The sequence below is a fragment of the Elephantulus edwardii genome, unplaced genomic scaffold, assembly GCF_000299155.1.
Source record: "Elephantulus edwardii isolate Elephantulus edwardi_28Jun2011 unplaced genomic scaffold, EleEdw1.0 scaffold00086, whole genome shotgun sequence".
NCBI classification, from domain to species: Eukaryota; Metazoa; Chordata; class Mammalia; order Macroscelidea; family Macroscelididae; genus Elephantulus; species Elephantulus edwardii.
The window spans coordinates 6,214,603-6,235,582 of record NW_006399836.1 but is presented as its reverse complement, the minus strand read 5'-3'; the positions used below and the strand labels follow the sequence as shown (position 1 = coordinate 6,235,582).

General features: G+C 50.2%; 1 protein-coding gene across 1 annotated transcript in view; it reads left to right on the top strand.

Annotated features, from left to right (window-relative positions):
* CACNA1I (calcium channel, voltage-dependent, T type, alpha 1I subunit) overlaps positions 1–20,980 on the top strand; it is a 186,428-nt gene that overhangs the window by 15,137 nt on the left and 150,311 nt on the right. Inside the window, exon 2 of the mRNA XM_006890106.1 lies at positions 20,723–20,834. Within this exon, the coding sequence (XP_006890168.1) occupies positions 20,723–20,834 (112 nt within the window). The remainder of the gene's footprint in view (positions 1–20,722; positions 20,835–20,980) is intronic.

The following is a 20,980-nucleotide window of genomic DNA, read 5'->3' as shown; positions in this document are numbered from 1 at the left end:
TCCTCCTCCTCCTTCTTCTTCTTTTCTTAAATAGCACAAACTTTATAGAGAACAGAATAACATGTTTTGCCATTCTGTACTCAGTTCGGTAGAGCCCTGGCTTGGGTTGCTTCTCTTAAATACCAATTGAGGTTTCACATTTTGCCATGTAGCACGTTCCCCACTCCTCTGGTTACTTGATCAACACTGAAGTTGTTCAAAGAGACATTCTTCTCTTGGCCAAATGCATAGTGGGCCCAGAGCTTAGGTTGCACACCAGAGCACTCGCGGATTACGATGGGTAGGTCAGGCTTCGCCTTCTTCAGCTCCATGGACTTTTTCTCTATGAAGTCCCTGACGCCCTGGCTGCAGACTGAACACTGACATAAGTGGATGCGAATCTCTCGCAAGGCTGGTTTTACCTGGCTTCCCCGAATTGCAACGGCCACCGCCATTTCCACTACCTCTTAGATTCTTGAAACACTGTCAGAGGTATCTGGGCCTCCTGTTGACGGTGCTAACCCCTCCATTCCGCAGGTGAGGAGACCGAGGTCCAGGAAGGGAGCTTGGCTCGTGCAAGGTCACACAGTGAGGAACTGACAGAGTGAGGGACACTCCAGACTCCCAGGCAGTTCTGGGGCTGCTCAGGGAAGGGGTACTCTGGGGGTGTCCTCCTTCCAGCCCTGGCCTAATCAGGGAGTCCAGACGGGCGCAAGAGCTGATGGGAGAAACAACACATGTCTGGGAAATTGCCCGTTTCCCTCCATCTGGTGTGGAGAAGGTTGTTTTTCTCAGAAGGAAGAGTTAGCATCCAGCTGGGCCCTGAGGGTGCTCGTGGTGACTAGAGGGGACACTGTGTTCTCATTGGTCAGCCAGCAGGCAGGCTGGCAGTCAGAGAGCTGGAGGGGCCAGGGACAAGCCTGGTCCCCAGGGCAGACTCAGGGCCAGTCGCATGGAGGTTTCTGTGTGAAGAAAATTGTGTGTGCAGAGGCTGTTCTCGCCTCGCTTGTGAGTGTTGGTGAAACCTGCCTGGAGAAAAGGGCATCTGGCCTGGGTATTGCTGCATGTGTAGGAGTTTTTCAGAAGAACAGTTGATGGATGTTGCTCTGAGCAGAGGCAATAGTATAGGGAATGGTGAGGAGTTTGGTGTGGCTGGAGGTGGGGGCTGGATTTCAGGGTGTTGAGTACAGAGGTAAAGCTTGCCCTCATTGAGTCTCAGGGTTCACTGCTGGCAGGACTGAGATGTGGGCAGGGTCCTTGGGCAGGAGAGAGACTGAGTCTGGGAGAGCAGCCAAGGGCTCCTGCAATGAGTACTTGAGTGCTGATGGATTCCTCCAGTGTTCCGTGGGCGTCTATTGACGTCCCCCTGAGACTTGAGTGGAGGTGACCCTGTGTATGAGGCCAGATGCCTTGCTATGACCCAGAGGGATTCCAGTTTGGGGAGTGGGATAGTTTTACACCTGAATCACATTCCTGTAAAACACAATGGGTAGCAGCTGGACAAAGCGACCCTCAGGGAGTGGCTGTGGCTGGGGATACCATGGGAGCCTTCCTGGAGGAGGAGGAGGAGCCTGGGAACAGGACAGGAGAGATTTTTGTTGGGGTAGAGGTGGAGGGAGCAGAGGAAACAGGCAGGAAAGGGGGTGGGTTATGAGGATGCTAAGGCGTTTCAGGCTGGAGCTGCAGCCCGAGGGAGGCAGGGAATGAGTTTGAAGAGGGAAGGATGTGTGAGGTCTGGAATCTGGAGCAGCCTGTGTTGGGATACTGGCCTTTGAGGAGGGCCCTGCTCGGTGCTCCGTTAGTCTTGTCTTCTCTGGCCTCGGGGGCTGGAGGTCTGACCAGTGACCCCTTGAAACTGACTGGAACTGGCGTGTTGCACAGATGCACAGCCTGGTCCATCGACAATGTGCTGGTTCACTGATCCATTCTGCCCAGGCCAGGCATCCGTGTCAGAAGCTGACTTTGACCTGCCACCTTCCTCTGCACCTGAAATCCTGTTGGGAGAAAAATGGCCTCATTTGTTTCCTTCAGAGAGAAATCGATATGTCTTTTTAATCAGCCAGCGTGCCCTCCCGTGAATCCTTTTCCAGCTCTTCTGGGAGGTCGTCTTCCACATTTCTGTCCCTGTCTACCTACTAAGGCTAGAATCTTTTCTGCTGTTTTCCCTCCATCTTTCCTCAGGGTCAAATCCCAATGCTGGGACTTACTACTCTGTGGCATTGAGTGCATGGTGTGGCCTCTCTGAGCACCAGTTTATGACTAGGTGAGAAAGCAGCAGGATTTAGCTGTCTCTGGGATGCTGTAGATTGGCAAAAGTTTAGGGTGTTGGGCTGGTGCTGGGGAGAGGGCTGGGTGGATAGGACAGGAGCAATTGAAGGCCCCCCAGCTGCACAGCTGTGTCTTGGCAAGGTGATTAAGTGTCCCCAGAGTCCAGTCAGGGCTCTGCCAGGTGCAAGCCAAGTGTTTGTTGTAACCCAAGAGAGTGGCTTTAACAAACAGAAACTCTTTCACAGCCTGGGAAGCTAGAAGTCTGAATTCAGGACCCTGGCTCGAAGTGAAGGCTCTAGGGGATGGTCCTGTCTCCTTTGAACTCCTGGAGTGCCTGACACCCTTTGGAGAACTCTCTTTGTGTTGGCATCAGTTTTCCCCTGGGTCTAGGAGGTTCTCAGCTTGGAAGCCTCGGTCCAAAGAAAATGATCTGCTGTAGACCCCTCTTTCTTGGTTGGTAGTGAGATTACTCCTCTGGGAGATTTCCTCTCCTTTTATCTCTTGTAAGATAAAAGGTGATGCAGATCCCACCCCTGGGGAACTTCCCTCACAGAGCTGCCAAATGGCATCATTATAGAAGTGTCAAGCCACAGAGAATCATGACCCAGTGGAGCTGACATATATTTTGAGGGGACATCATTCTGTTATTCAATTCATGACAATGAGTGACCTCAGCAAGTGGTTCCCCCTCGCTGGGTCTCAGTTCCCTTATAAAATTAGGAGCAGGGTCTATATCATTGATTCCCTGCTGGGGGTGATTTTGCACCCAGGGAGTAATGTCTGGAGGTGTTCTTGGTTGTTACATGTGGGGGAGAGCCTGTTTACCACATCTCCTGAGTGGAGAGCAAGGAGCCTATGGTTCTCCAGCCTAGATGGCAAGAGTGCTAAGGACCCCAGGTCTAGGAGGTCTCTGAGATCCTCTGAAGTTTTGAAAGGTAAGGGGCAGCAGGCGATGGCTCTGGGAAGAAGGGCAGGACTGACAGTGGGTAGGTATCTTTGATGGAGGAAAAAGGGGGCACTGAGCCCTAACCAGACCCGGTGACATAGCAGGACCCTGTAAGATGGGTGCGCTTGTTTTGTTTGAGTCAGACGGAATGTCTGGTTGTTTTTTTAAATTTAAGCCTCTTGTTTAGTGTTAACAAGACATCCTGGAGGGCCCTCAGGCCTTGTGTTATTATATTTTGAAAGAACATTCTTCTAAGTTGTACAGTACTTGTCTGTCAATTTGCTGTACTGAGCTAATCTGGGTTTTCTGTGATGTTGAACCTTGTGCCATTGGGGTGTCAAATGCCATAATGGTTGCCCATGGTGGACAGTGTTTGGTGGAGCTCCCAGTTTAAGAGAGGTTTGGAATTAGGAATGGCATCCACTTCCTAAACCACATGACTCTGGAAACTCTATGAAATTGGAGAAATGACGTTAGTTACAGAAAGGCTTCAGGTCTTTTGTTGATAGGGTTGCTATGAGTTGTGCTCTACTCGGCAGCAATCATCAATAATAACAACAAGCACTAACCTGAAGGGTTTTCTGTGACCAGGAAGACTCAGGTTGGGTTTGAATTGTTGACCAGCCATTTACTAGCTGTTACATTGTTGTTGTCTCATGCCCTTGAATCAGAACTGATTCTTAGCTGAACCTCCCGTGGGTTTTCAGAGGCAGTAAATCACACAATGCCCATCCTTCTCCTGCTGTTACATAATTAGCCATTTTCTGACCCCCTCATCCATCATCTGTTCCCCACCCATCTATCTCTCTGTCTTTTCTTCATTTATCCACCCATCCATTCATCTTTCCGTGTGTCCTCCATCCATCCACCTACTCATTCATCCACCAGGTACTAAGCTGTACCTTCATGCACCCTTTCATCTCGTCATCCATTCATTTGCCCACCCACTCATGGACTCACCTACTCATTCACCCAACCACTCTTACATTTATTACCTACCTCGTCAACTATCAACCATTCAACCCAATTGCCCATCTGCCCCAACTACCCAGGTCCCTATTCTGTCTACATATCTGCTCATCTACCCATCTTTTCATCTATCCATCCATCCGTTGCTCAGCAAATACTCTTGCTTTAAGCTCCCCACCCTGCCTGCCACCTGCTGAATTCCAGCCATGTCCCAGGCTGTATTCTCATTTTTTGACCTCTTGACCTCACTGTCTATTAGACTGTGAACTCCCCGAGGACAGTCTTCATGTTTTATGAATGCATCTCTTCTCCAGACCTTGGCTCACATCCGTAACCACTGTAGGTGTGCAACAGAACTTTTGATGAACTCTATCCTAGCATTTGATGGAGGCAGAGACTGCATGGACAGAGATGAAACCGGAGGGGCGGCCAGGAATGCTTAAACAAGGGGTGTGGGTGTAAGACAGTTTGGAAACTGTTGGGAAGGTGGTGGAGAGCCATGCAAGGCTTTTGTTACTGAAGAGAGGTTTGGCTGTGGTGTGGAGGATGTATCAGGAGAGGCAAAGCTAGAGGAGGAGGCTGTTCACAGGCTCAGCAGGGAGAAAGTGCTGGCCTGCCTGGAAGGGTGCGATTTGATGAAATGGACAGGTCTCCAACACAGGTAGGGGGCAAGAGGCGTGGAGGGATCCAGAGGTTTCTGGTCCAGACAGCTTCTTGGGTTGGCAGGGGAGGGGGCAGGGGTACATCGTTCACGGGGCTGGGAGTGCAGGAGACTCTGCTCTGGGGGAATACCACACATCCTACTTCAGACAGGATGCATTTGAGGTTCCAGATGCATGCCCCTCAGGGCACTTTTGGGGAGACCTTCTGTGCAGTGAGTGAGCCTGAGAGGACCTTGTCAACCTCGGGATGGTCCTCAAGACTTTGGGTGTAGGAGGACCAGAAGCTGGGGAGCCCCAGCATCCTAACATACTAACATTTAAGGAAAGGACCCAGGAGATACGAGAACTTGACTAAGGACTAATCATGTCCCCGAGACCAAAGGATAAGAGAATTCTAGAATGAGGGCCTTGGCCTGGGGACTGTGCACTTGGACGGGGAGAAGTTGCTGTTTGCGTCCATTGACCTCCAGCCGAAATGAACGTTTCCTTTTTGTGAAGGGAGGTCACGCTGCAGCGGCCTCGGTACCCCGTGGAAAGCGCTGGCATTGTCACAGCCCGTCGCGGTCATCACAGAGCTCCAGGAAAATAATTTCCATTCATCACTGAGCCGAATGACACAGCTATTAGACCCATCACTGCATCTGCTATTTACCGCATCGACAAAGGAGCACTTAGATTTTGCCATCACAGATTTAAGAAAAACAAAAACTTGATAATCACTGTAATAGAATTGACTTCCTTTGTCATCCTAAACTTGGTTGTTGGTATTTTATCTTTTTTTAACTTTGTGCATTTGAAAACATGAGTTGTGAGCTTCCCCTGGCAGATGTAGAAAAGGTCAAGGACCCCTGTGATAGAAGGAGAGAGGAGTCAGAGTGCCCCATGCTGCTGGGCGTGACGGTTACGGCGCTGTGTCTGGAGACGAGCATGGACACGGGAGTTCGAAGCGTGCATTACGTGTACAGATGTGTGCAGGCATTCTGTGCACATACATGTGCGTGTCCAGGGCCCTCACACCCTCTGCCACAGTTCCAAGCCCCTCTGTGACTCTTTCCACCGACACAGTGGGGGTTCATGGAAAACCAGTATTACAGCTCGCTTGTTGCACTCCCCAGAGCCCATGTGGGCCAGGCACAGAGGACCTTGGAGGCGAGGGGGTGTTGAACAAATGAAGAATGAGTCAGGGGATTAGATCCGAGAGGAAGGGGAGATCAGGGCAGGAGAGATTACTGGAAAATTCCATCAGTGCAGAAATCCCTCCTGAGCTTCCTTGCTGCCTCCAAGAGATGGGGACCTCACTTCCTCCCGAGGCTGCAGTGGTCCCCAAGCAGCTGCTGCAAGGCTGGCATCAGGCGCAGGGAGGGCTGGGCACGCTCTGTCCTAGGAGAACGCAGCCTGGCTGTGGTGAGGCGCCCAGCAGGCCACAGGCACCCAGCTGGATGTTGCTGGAAGCAAGGAGGGTCTGGAGTCTGAAGTCCCCAAAGAGATGTCTGCACCCCTGCCTGGGAGTGAGAGAAGGCCTCCCTGCAGACATACCTCCTTTGCGAGGGGGCTGCAGAGGCTGGGTCAGCCCATGGACACTGGCCCTCTGGCCCCCTGGCCCGGGGAGCCCTCCTGGCCTTCAGCAGACCCGCGAGTGCCTCTCCTGGCAGCTTCCTGCCCGGAGACCATTAGTCCAGGTTTTCTTTGGACCTGGTGGCCCTGATCCTTCCCACGGCATCCACTCCCCTGGCTGTCAGCAGAGGGCACTGAGGCTGGTGGGCATCTGGGAACCAGAGACTTGGGTTAAATCCTGTGAGTCATCTTAGGCTGGGACTCCAAGAACTAGGAGTGGGGACAGGGGTCATGAAGGAGTCCCCTGTCCCTTGGGTCACTCGCCATTCCCCATATCCCAGGGGTCCAAACTCACTGAGACCCCCGAGCTCATAAATGGAAGCCGTCAGCCCTGGAAAGGCTGTTCAAAGTGTAGGGAGCTGCTCGTTGCTGGAGGCATGTAAGCAGACAGAAGTGTAGGACCATCTGCCCAGAGGTCTTGTTACTTTCTGGTCCCAGATCAACCCCAGAGCCACCCTAGGTGAATCTTGCTGTCTAGGGACTTTATTTTTAGATCTGTAAAGTGAGTATAATCATGTCTGACCAAACCTGTGTCCCAAGGCTGTGGGGCTAAGAAGAAACCCTTAAACACACATTAGAAGGACCTATCAGGAGATAGTGTGAGGTTCAGTTCCCAGGCCCGTCACCCCTGAGTGTGGCCATGGTGACATCTGTGAAGTAGGGCTGATGACGCTCCCAGGCAGTGCAGGATCGAGGACAGCAGGTGTCTCAGGGGATGCTTTTGATTTTTTTAATAGTTGCATTTTTATTTTTTCCTTATGGCACTTTCTTTTCATCATTTTTTGTTAAATTTTTTATGGAGGTAAAACATACGTGCAGCTGAGCTCACAAGTCCCTGTGCAAGACTCAAGGAATCCTTCCATGTGAATCAAACTCTTGGGAAGACAGGGCATGGCAGCCCCCGTACACCCTCGTACGTCCCCACTGATGGTCAGCCTGACTGTGGCTTGCTCTTCTTTGTAGATAAATTCATTATTATTTTTCATTTCATCTTGTTAAGCTTATTGGCAGTCTATTCTCTGGTGCTGGTTTGCGTGGATGCAACATTCTGTCTGAGGTTTATCCAGGTTGGAGGTCATTTTTCATGGGTGAGTAGTATTCCAAGTGCATCATACCTCAGGAGTTTTTAAGTTGGGCACTATTGATACTCGAGATTGGATACTTCTTGTTGTGGACATGCTGTTTAGCAGCATCTTTGAACTTGACCCACTAGGAGCCATCACAATCTCTGTGGCGGGGTCACATCCACCTCCTGTCTCACCTCAGTTTTTAGTACCTGTTCTCTTGTTGCTAAGTGTTTGGGTTGTGATCGAGTTACAACAGTTCTGAATAACACAGCCCTGAATATCCTGGTCTGTGCCTTTTTTGCAGACTTCCACCAATAGTTCTCTTGGGACTCAGGACGCCATGTGGGGCCCTGGCATGCACTTATATTTAGCTTTATAGCTGCAGCCAGGCAACTTCCCAGAGCGGTTGTTTCCTGTATAGTAGAATAAATGCAGGAGTGGATGAACGAATGAATGAGTGTCCTCTGAGGTCTGGGGCCTGGAGCGTAGCCACTAGTGCTGTAGCTGCATATCACAGCTGGATCCTAGAGCAGAGATGCTCCGGGCCCACTGGCCCCAGCAGACAAGAGCTAATCAGTACCCCATTGCACAGTTGGGTACACAGTAGGTGCTCTATTAATGCCTGTGAACTAGCATCAGAGCAGCATAGAGCTAGTCTGAAAGAACTGGGGTTCTAGAACTCGAGTGCTTAGTCTGTGAAGGTCCAGTGTCCATTCTTGGGCCCCCTGGGGACCAGTGGAGTAAGGAACTCCTCTTTGTGGGGGCCAGTCTGCCTTCTCACTTCCCCAGTTGGGGTGAGTGTGCCCCCAGCCCCCTTCTTCTGCCTGATTTATTTAGACAACTGAGATGTACCTGGGGAAATAGATCAGATTTCAGATTTGATAAAAATAAAAACAAACTTGGCGGTCCCCGCTAAACCCAGCACTCCCACCCCCACCTACCCCCTGAAGCCCCCCCCAAGTGACAGAAACTGTGACTGTCAGCTGGGCCTGCAGGATGAAGGGTGGTGGTCGCCATGGTAACCATGCAGGCCTCTGGCTCCCGCTCCTGGAGAGGAGGCTGCCCCCAAGGCTTGCTAGGGCACTGGGCACTGCCCTTCATCTTGTCACCCCTTGGACAACCTGATACGGTAACACTTCTGGTACTCCTGTCTTCCAGGCCACACTCCCTTCTGAAGGAACAGGGTTCTGTTCCCACCCCTGCTGGCTGGGGGGCGATGATGCAAACATTCCCCCTTACTGCTGATAAATCTTCCTTTCCAATCGGAGTAGCCCCTTCCCTGGTCCTTTTGGATGCAGCATGGACCTGAGCACCAGCAGGACCCTGATCAGCGATCTGGTGACCTGGGACACTGCAGACCTGGGCCCAGTCTCCTGACCTGGCTGGGGCCTTTGGAGGAGACATGGGAGAGAGGAAAAAGCTAATACTCCACTCAGCACGTAACAGTGGAGAGCTCGAATATGCCAGGCGCTGCGCCTGTCTGGCTGCAGAGCACAGGAGCGAGAAGGGACTTGGGGCCAGCGAGAACTGAGTTCAAATCCGACCCCTGCCACATGTCAGCTGCCTGGCTCTGGAACCAGTGCTGGCACCCAATAGGCGCTCAGTACCTGTTTGTGGAAGACTGGGCTCTGACCAGATGTTCAGAGTTCACATCCCAGCCTCACCACTTGACCTTGGCATGACCTTGGACCAAGTTACCGGACTTCCCTGTTCCTTACTTTCCTTATCTATAGAATAGAGGTCAACAATATTACTTGCCAGTTTGGGGGTATCTGGGTGACGTTGACCTTCCTCATTTTCAAGCCTGAATTAATGGGCTTGTTTAGTTTGAAAGGTGCAAGTGGAGATTCAGCTTGCAACGAGGCAAAAAAGGAGTCAGAAGGGTTTGTGAGAACATCTCTTCTATTTCCTACTTTGGGTGAAAAAAAAATTCCCCCAAAATCACGGTATTAGTTACTGACTCACGGTGACCTCATGTGTGTCAGAGCAGGGACGGCTGTGTAGGGTTCTCAGTAGCTGACTTTTCAAAACTAAATCACCAGACCTTTTTCCTCTGAGGCACCTGGACTTGAACTGCCGGACTTTTGGTTAACAGCTGAGTCTATAATCCATGTGCACAACTCAGGGATGGCAAATAGTAGGTAACCAGCAGATAATGCTAGCACAAGTTCTTCGTGCTCTGCAAGTGAAGAGGGGCTCCCATTAACACCAGAGAATAGGAGACCTTTGGCCTTGCTAGAAGAGAGGCTGACAAAGACAGGGACTTTCTCTGCTGAGCTTCCATGGAATAGACCCTGCTCCCAGCTTCCAAGGCACAGCTCACCTCACGCCACATTTTTAGCTAGATCAGGATATTGAAGTTCTCAACGGCTTCCTGTTTCTTGGATTCACAGTCAACCCTCATGAAAGCAACAGTTTAGAAATCAGATGACATATTGCAATGGATTTTTGTTGCAATATTGCAATGAATAACTTTGTTGCAAAGAAGCTTTGAAAAGTATTTAAAAAAGCAAAGGTGTTACTTTGAAGACTAAGGTGTCTCTGTCTCATGCCATGTTTTCAATCCTCTCATGTGTATGCAGAAGCTGGATGATGAAGAAAGACCAAAGAATTAAAAGGGGAAGAGCCAGTGTGAAAACCAATGTAGATGGACTCTGTAAATAAACCAGTATAAAAGGAAATAAGAAAAAAAATGAAAGACCAAAGAATTGGTTTTTGCCCTTGGGCCTATAGGCAACAATAATAATAGATGATTGAAACTGCCACTAACTCCATCTTCCTTGGATCCACTTGGTACCTGCAGTCAGGAGATCAGGAGTTGCATTTCTTTGGGAAAGTCTGTAGTCAGAGATCTCTACAAATTATTGAGGAGCAATGATGTTAGTTTGAAGACTCAGGTGAGTTTGATTTAGGCCATGGTTCTTTCAGTCACTGGTGCTGCTAAGAGCTGGACAATGAATAAGGATGATAGAAGAAGAACTGCTGTCTTTGAGCTGTGGTGTTGGAGAAGAGTGCCGAATATCCCACCGATGGCCAAAAGAACAAACAGATATGTCTTGGAGAAGGTGCAGTCAGATTGCTCCTCAGAGGCAAATATGATAAAACTTTATCTCACATACTCTGGGCAGCTTGCTAGGAGAACCTTTTCCATGGAGAGGAACATCCTGCTTGAGAAGGTGGAGGGACAGTGACAGAGAAGACCCTCAACCAGGTGGATTGACACAGTGACTGCAGCAATGTCAAGTATGTCAGAGATGATAAGAGTGACACAGAATAGGACAGGGTTCAGATCTGTTGTTCATAGAGTGGCTTTGAGTTGTACTCAACTCAACAGCACCTAACAACAACAACAACAACAATGAAGAATTGATGCCTTTGGATCATGGTGTCGTTAAAGAATATTGACTATATCATGAGCTGCCAGAAGAATGACCAAGTCTGTCTTGGGAGAAGTGCCTCTGGAGTGTGCCTTAGAAGCGAGTATGGATAGCAAGGAGCTGGAAACAACCTAAGTGCCCATCAACAAACAAATGGATAGAGAAGCTGTGGTATATTCACACAATGGAATACTATGCTGCAATGAAAAACAAGGAACTCATGCATTATTATTCAAAATGGATGACCTTGGAGCACATTACGCTGAGTGAAGTATCTCAGTCACAAAAGGACAAATCCTGCATGGTGCCACTGTTGTAAAACAGGACTGACATCGGGGTTGGGAGGAGACTGAGAAAGATGGGTTCAATAATGTATACTGCATTGAAATAGATGAAGGAGAAACTGCTTAAAAGGGATATGTGATTAGGTATTTTTGTCATGACGGGAGTCCAGACCAAAGGCTGCATAAGTGGAGTGGACCTGAGGGGAGGGATTGTAAAACAATGAAAGAATTTTTCTTTTACTTTTCCAAGGGGGTAGTGTACTGGGGGTGGGGAGGGTTAGGAGGGGAGAAAAGAGCAACAATGAATGAATGGAAACCCAAAGTCTCTGTAAATTTTCATTGAAATTAATAATGTTGTTGTTGTTGTTATGTGCCATTGACTCGCTTGCAACTCATAGCAACCCTATGTACAACAGCCCTAAACCCTGCTCTATCCTGTGCCAATCGCACTGCCTCTGACACACCCATCCCGATTACCCCAGTCACTGAATCAATCCACCACATAGAGGGTCTTCCCCTCCTGCGCAGTCCCTCCACCCTCCCAAGCATGATGTCCCTCGCCAAGGACCCATCCCTCCTTAAACATGTCCAAAGTATGTCAGATGAAGCTTCAGAATCCTTGCCTCCAAGGAGCAGCTCAGTTTAACCTTCTTAAGGATGAATCTGTTTGTTTTTTTGGCAGTACATTCAATATTCTTCTCCAGCACCACAGCTCAAAGACATCAATTCTCCTTCTGTCCTCCTTGGTCATTGTCCAACTCTCTGATGCATAACAAGTGATTGCAAAGACCATGGCCTGTATCAGACGCACCTTAGTCTCCAGAGTAACACCATTGCTCTTCAGTACTTTGGAGAGATCCCTAACAGCATACTTTTCCATCGCAATATGTCTTTTAATTTCCTGGCTGCTGGTGCCAAGAGTGTTGACTGTGGAGCCAAGCAGACTAAAGTTGTTAACAATCTCAATCTCTTCACCATCCATCCTGATGCTGCCAATTGGTCTGGTGGTGAGAATCTTTGTCTTCTTGATATTGAGCCTCAATCCATACAAAAGTCTGCTGTCCTTGACCCTCTGCAGCAAGCATTTCAGGTCCTCCTCAGTTTCAGCAAGCAGGGTTGTGTCATCTGCATAAAGCAGATTGTTGACAGATCTTCCACCAATCCTGACACCACACTTCTCCTCATAGAGCCCAGCATCCTGGATAATCTGTTCTGCATACAGGTTGAAAAGGTATGGAGACAGGACACATCCCTGGTGTATGCCCTTCCCATGCCGTGTTTCCTTGCTCTGTTCTGACGACTGCCTCTTGGCCCAAGTATAGGTTTCGCATTAGCATGATCAGGTGTTCTGGGATTCCTATTCTTCTCAGAGTCAGCCACAGTTTGTTATGATCCACACAGTCAAATGTCTTTGCATAGTCAATGAAACACTGATAGACATTCTTCTGGTATTCTCTGCTTTCAGCTAAGATCTATCTAACATCAGCTACAATATCCCTAGTACCACAACCCCTTCTAAACCCAGCCTGGACTTCTGGCAGTTCTCTGCTGATGTGCTGTTCCAGTTGTTTTTGGATAATCTTCAGTAGAATCTTTCTTGCATGTGAAATCAATGATATTGCTCTGTAGTTTCCACACTCTGTTGGGTCACCCTTCTTTAAATTAAAAAAAAGCGAGTATGGCGAGACTTCATCTCACACACTTTGGGACATGTTACCAGGCAGGGCCAGTCCCCGGAAAAAGGACATCATGCTTGGTAAAGTTGGAGGCTCAGTGGAGAGGAGGAAGCCCCTCGACAGGTTGGATTGACACTGGCTGTAATCCTGGGTCCAAACGTAGCAATGACTGAGGATGGTGCAGGAGGGACAATGCTTAGTTCGGCTTTATCCACAGTGGCCCTGTGGTTGGAACCCATCTGATGGCCCATAACAACAGAAACAGATTAGGGATCAGCAGCCGTTATCTATAAAGGGTCAGGTAGTAAGTATATCTGGGTTCGTGAGATGCATGTCTCTGTCCCAGTTCCCCATCTCTGCCTTTGTAAGCGGCAAAGCAGCCGTAGACAATAGGCAATCAGTGAGCGTGGCTGTACTCCAGGGAAACCTTATTTACGGACACTGCAATTTGAATTTTACATAACTTTCACATGTCACAAAATATTACCTTTTTCTGGATTTTTCCCCCCCTCAGCCATTCAGGCATGTAAACACCATCTATAGCTTGCCGTCCTTATGAAAATAGGAGGCAAACTGTATTCAGCCTCAGAATTGTAGTTTGCTGACGCCTTGACCTGTATGATTGGCCGTGATGTTGGCCAGTGACAACTCCCTGACTTGGTCACAGAACCATCACAGAGCCGCGTCGGGTACAGGCTTGTAGCAGGGCAGCAGGAGAGAAGAGACTCTGTCTGGAACTTGGCCCCATCCGTGTCCTTGTCATAGGCTGCACATGTGGTTTTGGGGGATGCAATTTCATTGACCGATGTGTGATGCTCCGATGTGCTGCTGACAGTTTATCAAGCCCATCCTTGGTCACATGGCAATGCCAATTGGCCCTGGACACATGGGCCCTGTGTTTTGGGGGCTTCCAGCTCCCGGCTTCGTACACTTACTATGAGGCTTAAATGAGGTGCCAATTGTCACAAGTCGATTCTGATTCATGGCGACCTCAGGTGTGTAAGAATACAGCTGTGCTTCTATGGTGTCCAGTGACTGGTTCTTCAGTAGATGACCAGGTCTTTCTTCCGAGGCACCTCTGGACTTGAACCAGTGTTAGCAGCTGGACGCGTTAACATTGCACCACTCCAGGATTCCTAAAATGGGAGAAAACATGCTATCTGATTAGACAGCTCCTTGGCAAACGTTGTTGTTAGGTGCTGTCGAGTGACCAGGACTCATGAACAACAGCGACCTCGTGATCCACAGCTCTGACCCTCGCTCTGTTCTGTGCTGTCTTCGTCTCCACCTTGCTCAAGTTCATGGCTGCAGTCACGGTGTCAGTACATCCTGGTGAAGATCTTCCTCTCTTTCTCTGATCCTCTTGACCTTTCCTAGTGATCCATTTCTAAGGCTCTAATTCCGTTAAGTCTGTTTAGTGTACTTGGCTCCACAATCAACCCTCTTGGTAACAGCAGCCAGGAAATCAAGAGATGAATTGCATTGGGAAAGTTGGCTGTCAGAGACCTCTCAGAGCAGTGAAGGGCAACGATATCAGTCTGGAGACTAAGGTGTGCCTAATACTGGCCATAGTATTCACAGTTGCTTGCTATGTGACAGAGATGTGGGCAATGACTAGGGATGATAGAAAGAGAATTGATGCTTTTGAGCTGTGGTGCTGGAGAAGAGTTTTGAGGGTACCGTGGACTGCTAGAACAAACAGGTTCGTCCTAGAGAGGGTGAAGCCAGGCTGCTCCTTGAAGTTAAGGATTCTGAGGCTTCATCTGACATACTTTGGACATGTTGCAAGGAGGGACCAGTCCTTGGAGAGAGATGTCATGCTTGGAAGGACAGAGGGAAAGCACAAGAGAGGAAGACTGTCGATGAGATGGATTGATTCAGTCACTGGGGTAATGAGGTTAGGTGTGTTGGAGATAATAAAGTTGGCACAGGATAGAGCAGGTTTCAGGGCTGCTGTACATAGGGACGCTATGAGTCACAAGTGACTTGATGGTACGTCACAATAATAACAAGTCTGTTGTCCTCGTGCTAAGAAGCTGCCCTGCAATCCCAAAGGCATGCGGTTTGAATCCATCAGCTGCTGTGCTGGAGAAGGCTGGACAGTCTCCTTGTCTGTGATTTACAGCCTCTGAAAACTCGCTGGAGTGTCGGCTATGGGTCGGTTCCAGCTTGGTGGCACACACCACCACCAAAGGGCGTGAGATGAAGCTTCATCATCTTTCACTCTAGGGATCATCCTGGCTGCATTTCTTCTAGGACAGATTTGTTCTTTTGTCTGTCCATGGGATACTCAGTTCTCTTTGCAAACACTAGGATTCAAGGGCATCAATTCTTCTTTGGCCTTCCTTATGCATTTTTCATCTTTCAGATGCATAAGAAACAAAAGTGCTTAGTAGGGGCTCTGGTCAACCATGAATCTGAGGCTGCCTAGTCCCTAGTCCTTAGGAGTTACGTCTTCATATGTATATGGTCTTGAGTATAGACTTATTGCCGATGTGTATCATTTTATGTTTGCACAACCTTTCACATATATATTTTAAGTATCAAATAGACATCAAGTACCTTGAGGACTGGAACTTCAGTTCCCCCCCCCCCCCCCCCCCCAACCAGCTCTGAATCCTAGAGCCATGATAAGTTTTAATCATTTAATCAATAAATTAAAATAAGAAATACTGCTTATAGAAAGTTTCAGAAAAAAATTCTTTTTTTATTATTACCTTCCTACAACAAAAAAATTTCCATAATTGTAAAAAAAAAACCCCACCACACAAAAAGCAGTAGAAAATACCATGGTTTGGATCAGGTGCATCTTAGTCTTGACACTGACATCCTTGCTCTAAAGCACTTTGAAAAGATGTTTGACAGCATTTCATTTCTTGACTGTCTCTTGGCATACAAGCGCTCAAGAAATGTTGGCAATTGTTACAGCAGCCTAGCCTGGCACAGAGTAGGCGCTCGATATATGCCCTCAATTCTGCTCTTTCATTCACTGCTCAGCTTAGTGGTCTCAGTTCTGAGGGCCATGAGTGGCTAGAGGAGGGACGGATGCAGGTGGGCAGCTGGGTACTAGGGAAGGCTCCTCTGAAGCCAGTGCTGACCTGAGGTGGGGCCCAGATGCTTGGGAGGGTGCTGCAGCCCCTCCCTCCCCAGGGCCCCTGTGGTTTTCTCCCTCAGGCTAGGGTTTGGGAAGACTTTGTCTGCCAAGGAAACAGTATCGATTGCCTTGTCATTGATCTGTTTCCCCATCTGTACTCTTGGAAGGTGCCTGAGGCTGCCCGCCAGGGATCTAATCAGCTTGAAATGACCACCTGGGTGGCCATGCTGAGCGGGTGCTGCCCAAGTGGGGCTGGACATGCGGTGGGGGGAAGGGGGAGATGTTTGGTGAGGGGATTTGAAGCCCGTCCTGGGTTCACATGGGAATATGTTTGCATCTTCTCTGGCTACTGCAGGCTGGGTCACCTGGTCAGCCTCCCTCCATTTCTCTGTCTTTCTGTTTCCTGTCTACACAGTGAAGGCTGCTCTGTGTCAAAGGTCACTTGGGCAGGAATCGGGCTAGGTCTTAAGAGCCTGGCTTCAGACACCAGCTGGGGGGGCCAGTGGCTGAGTGGTGGGAGGCAGTGGGAGCCCCTGAAGACCCTCATGCAACTGATACTCCATCCAGCCCCCATCAACGCTATCATGCTATGCTGTCCTCCTGGGACTTAATTCTCCCTGAAGTCACCCTGGAGGCCCAGAACTTTGTCCGAAGCCCTGTGACAAATGGTGCTCAGCCCGGAGACCTTGATTCTCTCTGACAACCTTCCACCCTCTGTCACATGGCCTGTTCTACTTCAAGGAGGCCGCTGCCTTTGATCCCGAAACCAGGTACTGGCAGCGATGCCTGCTCTGGCCTGGCCTCTGAGCCCCATGGGCTCTTGGAAGGGGCCCATCTGGGATTATCTCTGGTGCCTTGGGCAGGGACTGAGCCTGTCTGTCTCTGAATGCCCGAAGCACAGTGTCCGGAGATGAAAGCCATACTGCCTTGCCTGAGGCACAGGCGGGAGGCGAGATGGACAGGCTGGAGAGGCAGCTTGGTGCCACAGCTACAGGCGGCTGCGGCCTACGTTACTCAGCGCTGTGTGACCTTGGGCAAGTCCCTTCACATGTTCTAGCCTGTCCCTGTGGATTGTAGTCAGAATCAAGGGTGCGTGCATGAGGTCCAGGCAGATGGTCATCGTGGTGGCCACCAGGTTTGTTATTTGGACATGGGCTAGCCAAGGTGGCTAGGGTGCACTTCAGGGAGGAGGCTGGAAGGTGTATCAGGGGATCTAAAGGATGAGGTGATAAATGAGCTGGGCAGTGCAGGATGAATAGGAGTTTGCTTAGGAGACAAGGTAGTGAGACAAGGCAGTGACACAAGTGGAGGGGAAAACACACGCAAAAGCTGTGCTTGGAGATAGCTGTAAGTTCGAGTAAGATGAGAAGAGTGTACTGAGTGATCTTGAGGAGGCCTTGGATGCTCTGATAAAGAAGGCGATAGGGAGCCACTGAAGGCTCTTGAGCAGGAGAGAGGCATCATCATGGCTGTGCTCGGGGAATTTTAGTCTTGTTGTTGTTTTGTGCCATCGAGCTGCTTGCGACTCATAGCGACCCTATGTAAAAGAGCCCTAAATGCCGCTCTATCCTGGGCCAAACTTGCCGTCTCCGACACACTCATTCCCACCATCCCAATCACAGAATCGATCCACCTCATCGAGGGTCTTCCTCTCCTGCACTGTCCCTCCTCCACTCTCCCAAACATGATGTCCCTCTCCAAGGACAAGTCCCTCCTTGCAACATGCCCAAAATACGTCAGACGAAGCTTCAGAATCCTTGACTCCAAGGAACATTCCGGCTTCACCCTCTCCAAGACAAACCTGTTTGTTCTCCTAGCAGTCCATATTTTACTCTAGCAGGGGCAAAATAATTGTAGTCACAAAGAGCAGGCTCTAGGTTCAAATTCTAGCACTGCTATTTCCTAGCTGGTGACTTAAGAAATCCTATTTCCTTTTGGGTCTCAATTTCTTTCATTTATAAAAGAGGTTTTGTTGTGTTGAGGTTTTTTTTTTCATATAAACATTTCTTTGGAAGCAATGCATTTAAAGCACACTGTTGGCATAGGAAACTAAGGGAGTTGTGAGGGTTGCAAAAGTTGTCTAACGCCCGTTATTTGTGTAAAAACAGTAGTACTCTGAGGATTAAATGTAAAATGCTAGAATCAGTGGCTGGTTATTGTGTGGGGCTGATTGGAGAGGCAGATGCCAGAGTTGGAAAGGCAGAGAGGTGAATGTCAGGAGACACTGCGGCTGGATGCAGGAGGAGACTGGGTGCTGTGGCCAGAGACGGGCCCTCACTGTGGAGAGTCCTGGTTTAGAGTCCACAGGAGTTGGCGTGAGTCTCAGCTCCAGTACTCCCCAGCCATGTCACCCTGGGAGAGGCCTCTCCCTTCTGTGAGACTCTGTTTCCCCATCTGTAAAATGGAACTCCAACCCCCACAGTCTTGGACTTCTGGGAGACATCCCAGTGCACCCAGAGCTCGGAGTTGCCAGGAAGGGCAGAGGGAGCAGAGAAGGTGGCTGGAAGGAGAGAGCGTAACAGGCGGGGGGGGGGGGCTGAGAGGGAGGTGAGGGGGATGAGGATGTTCACTGGTAATTAGAACGTTTGAACTTCAAAAAAGTTAATTAATGATGAAGCTGCTGCTGAAGCCAGTGCTCAGGCTAGAAGGGGGGCCTGGCAGTGCCTGAAATTAATTACAGGCTGTGGGGGGAGTGTGGCAGTGCGGTGGGAGGGGCAGGAAGGAGCAAGGCTGGGTAGGCAGGGTCTGAGGGCCAGGTGGGAGGGAAGGCAGCATCCCAAGGTGAAGAAGGGCCCTGGGACCAGAGGGGAAGTGGTTGCCATGGAAACCAGGTCAGTTTCCTGGCAGGTATCAGAGATGCTCCCCAACTCCAGAGCTGTGACTTTGGACTGGAGGGCAGAGGCTTTGCCTCCAAGGCAGCAAATTTCTGGCTGTAGAATGGGAGGGGGCAATAGAGACTCACCTGCTCATTCAGAGCGCTTTTGTCAGGCTTGTCCTAGGTTCTTGCCATTGTTAGACCTGTGAATTCACAGTCCTTGTGGAGGGGATCCTGGTGGCATAGTGCTTAATGTATTAGACAGCTACACAAAAAGTCAGCGGTTCAAATCCACCACCTGCTCCTTCAGTAAAGATATTCAGCTTTGGAAACGCAATGGAGATTCCCTATTATGAATCAGAGTCAACTCTTTGGCATTGGCATTGGTTTGGTGTTCTTGGTTTGTTTGGTTTTTTTTTTTTTTCTATTGTTGCTGTTTTGGGGTCCTTGTGGAATGTTCTCGCAGTGGACAAAGATAGTGAATATGTTGACTTCATGGTTTTGGGATATGATAAATGCTCAGAGAGGCTGGTGGTAGAGATGAAAGGGGGGGGTCACTGGGGGAAGGGGATTCTCAGAGGAGGTTGTAATGAACTGAAAGGGTCCAGAGGATTACCCTTGTGGGTCTTGGAAAGAGGCTTCAGGTAGGAGCAACATGTGCAAAGGTCCTGGGGTAGAGGCTACCTGGTGTTTCTGAACGGAGGTCAGCAAGGCTGGAGCAGAGTGAGTTGGGGTGATGGTGGGAGCAGAGAAGGCCGGGGGCTTGAGAGGCATGGACAGGGCCTTGCAGTCCATGTTGGGGACCTCTAAGCTGATTCTGAAGGAGATAGGGAGGCACAGCAGGGCCATGGCAAGGGCAGGGCGGTCCTTTGATGTTTTTAACGATTCAGTGCTGCTGCATGGGCGGCAAGACCAGAGCAGATGCGCTGGGGCCAGTGTTCCTGCCAGGGGGACACTGAGGCTCTGAGACAACAATGAGGTGCCCGAGACCACAGTGCTGGTGAGTGCACCCTGACTCAGGGGCAGCACTCCCCCATTTACTGCCTCCACAGCCTGAGTTGACTTCCTGTTTCCTGTTGCTCAGTTTCTGGAAGGAGGGCAGACACAGAGCTAGGAATGATGGTGTGTGGAGCTGTATGGCATCAAACCCCACCTGGCTCTAGTCATCACCTCCAGGTCCAGCCAGGCTTCCTGGTGTGGAAGTTCACCCATGAGTCTGACTCCAGCCATTCATGCTGTGTGTACTGTAAGCCCATTTACCATAATTGGCCTCTTTACGACTAGGAACAGGTGTTCTGAGATCTGAGCCTTTGGTCAACGTGAGACACACCTGTTTGGGATGGTCAAGTGGGCCTCCTCCTCATCTGTACAGAGTCAGGTGGGAGCTGTGAATGGGCCCCACTTACCTCTCCAAACAAGTACCCACAGGCCCTACCCAACCACGTGGAGAAGTGGTCTCTAGAGCCTGTGGCTGAGGGAAACTTGATGCATGGAAGGCCCAAGCTAGCCATACCCAGTCTTGCATGGCACTGGGCCTGGGTCGGGCATGATCCTGCCGGTCAGTGATGAACTCCAGCCCTGGCCTCAGGCTTGAAGGGAAAGAGGGGCAGTCAGCTATCTTGTCCATCCTGATCTCAGACCCAGGCCAGAGAACAAGGCTACGCAGAGATGGAAGGGCCCAGCGGGAGAGAGCAGACAGAGGAGAAGGGAGGCAGGCCAGAGAGCTGTGGTCAGGGGTGGAGGAGGCGGGGACAGTCCAGAGAGGGGCTGCTCTCCGGGAAGAGGAAGCTATCCCCGCCAGTGGTGGCCCAATGGGGTTTCGGCCCCCCAGGGCGAGTTTGGGAAGCTGGGAGAGCCCCGGGGTGGGGGTGCGGGTGGACTGGGGAGAAGAAGCAGGGATGGGATAAGCTGTTGTTTGCAGTGGGTGTGCACCTTCTGTGGCCTCTGGTTTTTCCTTGACCTGATGTGCACATGGTTTGAGTGCATCAGCATGCTGGTCATCCTGCTGAACTGTGTGACCCTGGGCATGTACCAGCCCTGCGACGACATGGACTGTCTGTCAGACCGATGCAAGATCTTACAGGTGAGGCACACCCGGCTCTGGCCCGCCCCTTCCACAACCATGCCCCACCCCGCCCACAACACGCAGACCCCACCCATTCCCCACGCCCCGCCCCACCGCGCCTGCCCTAGCCGTGCCCCACCCATTCCCCCCGCCCCCCGCCCCAC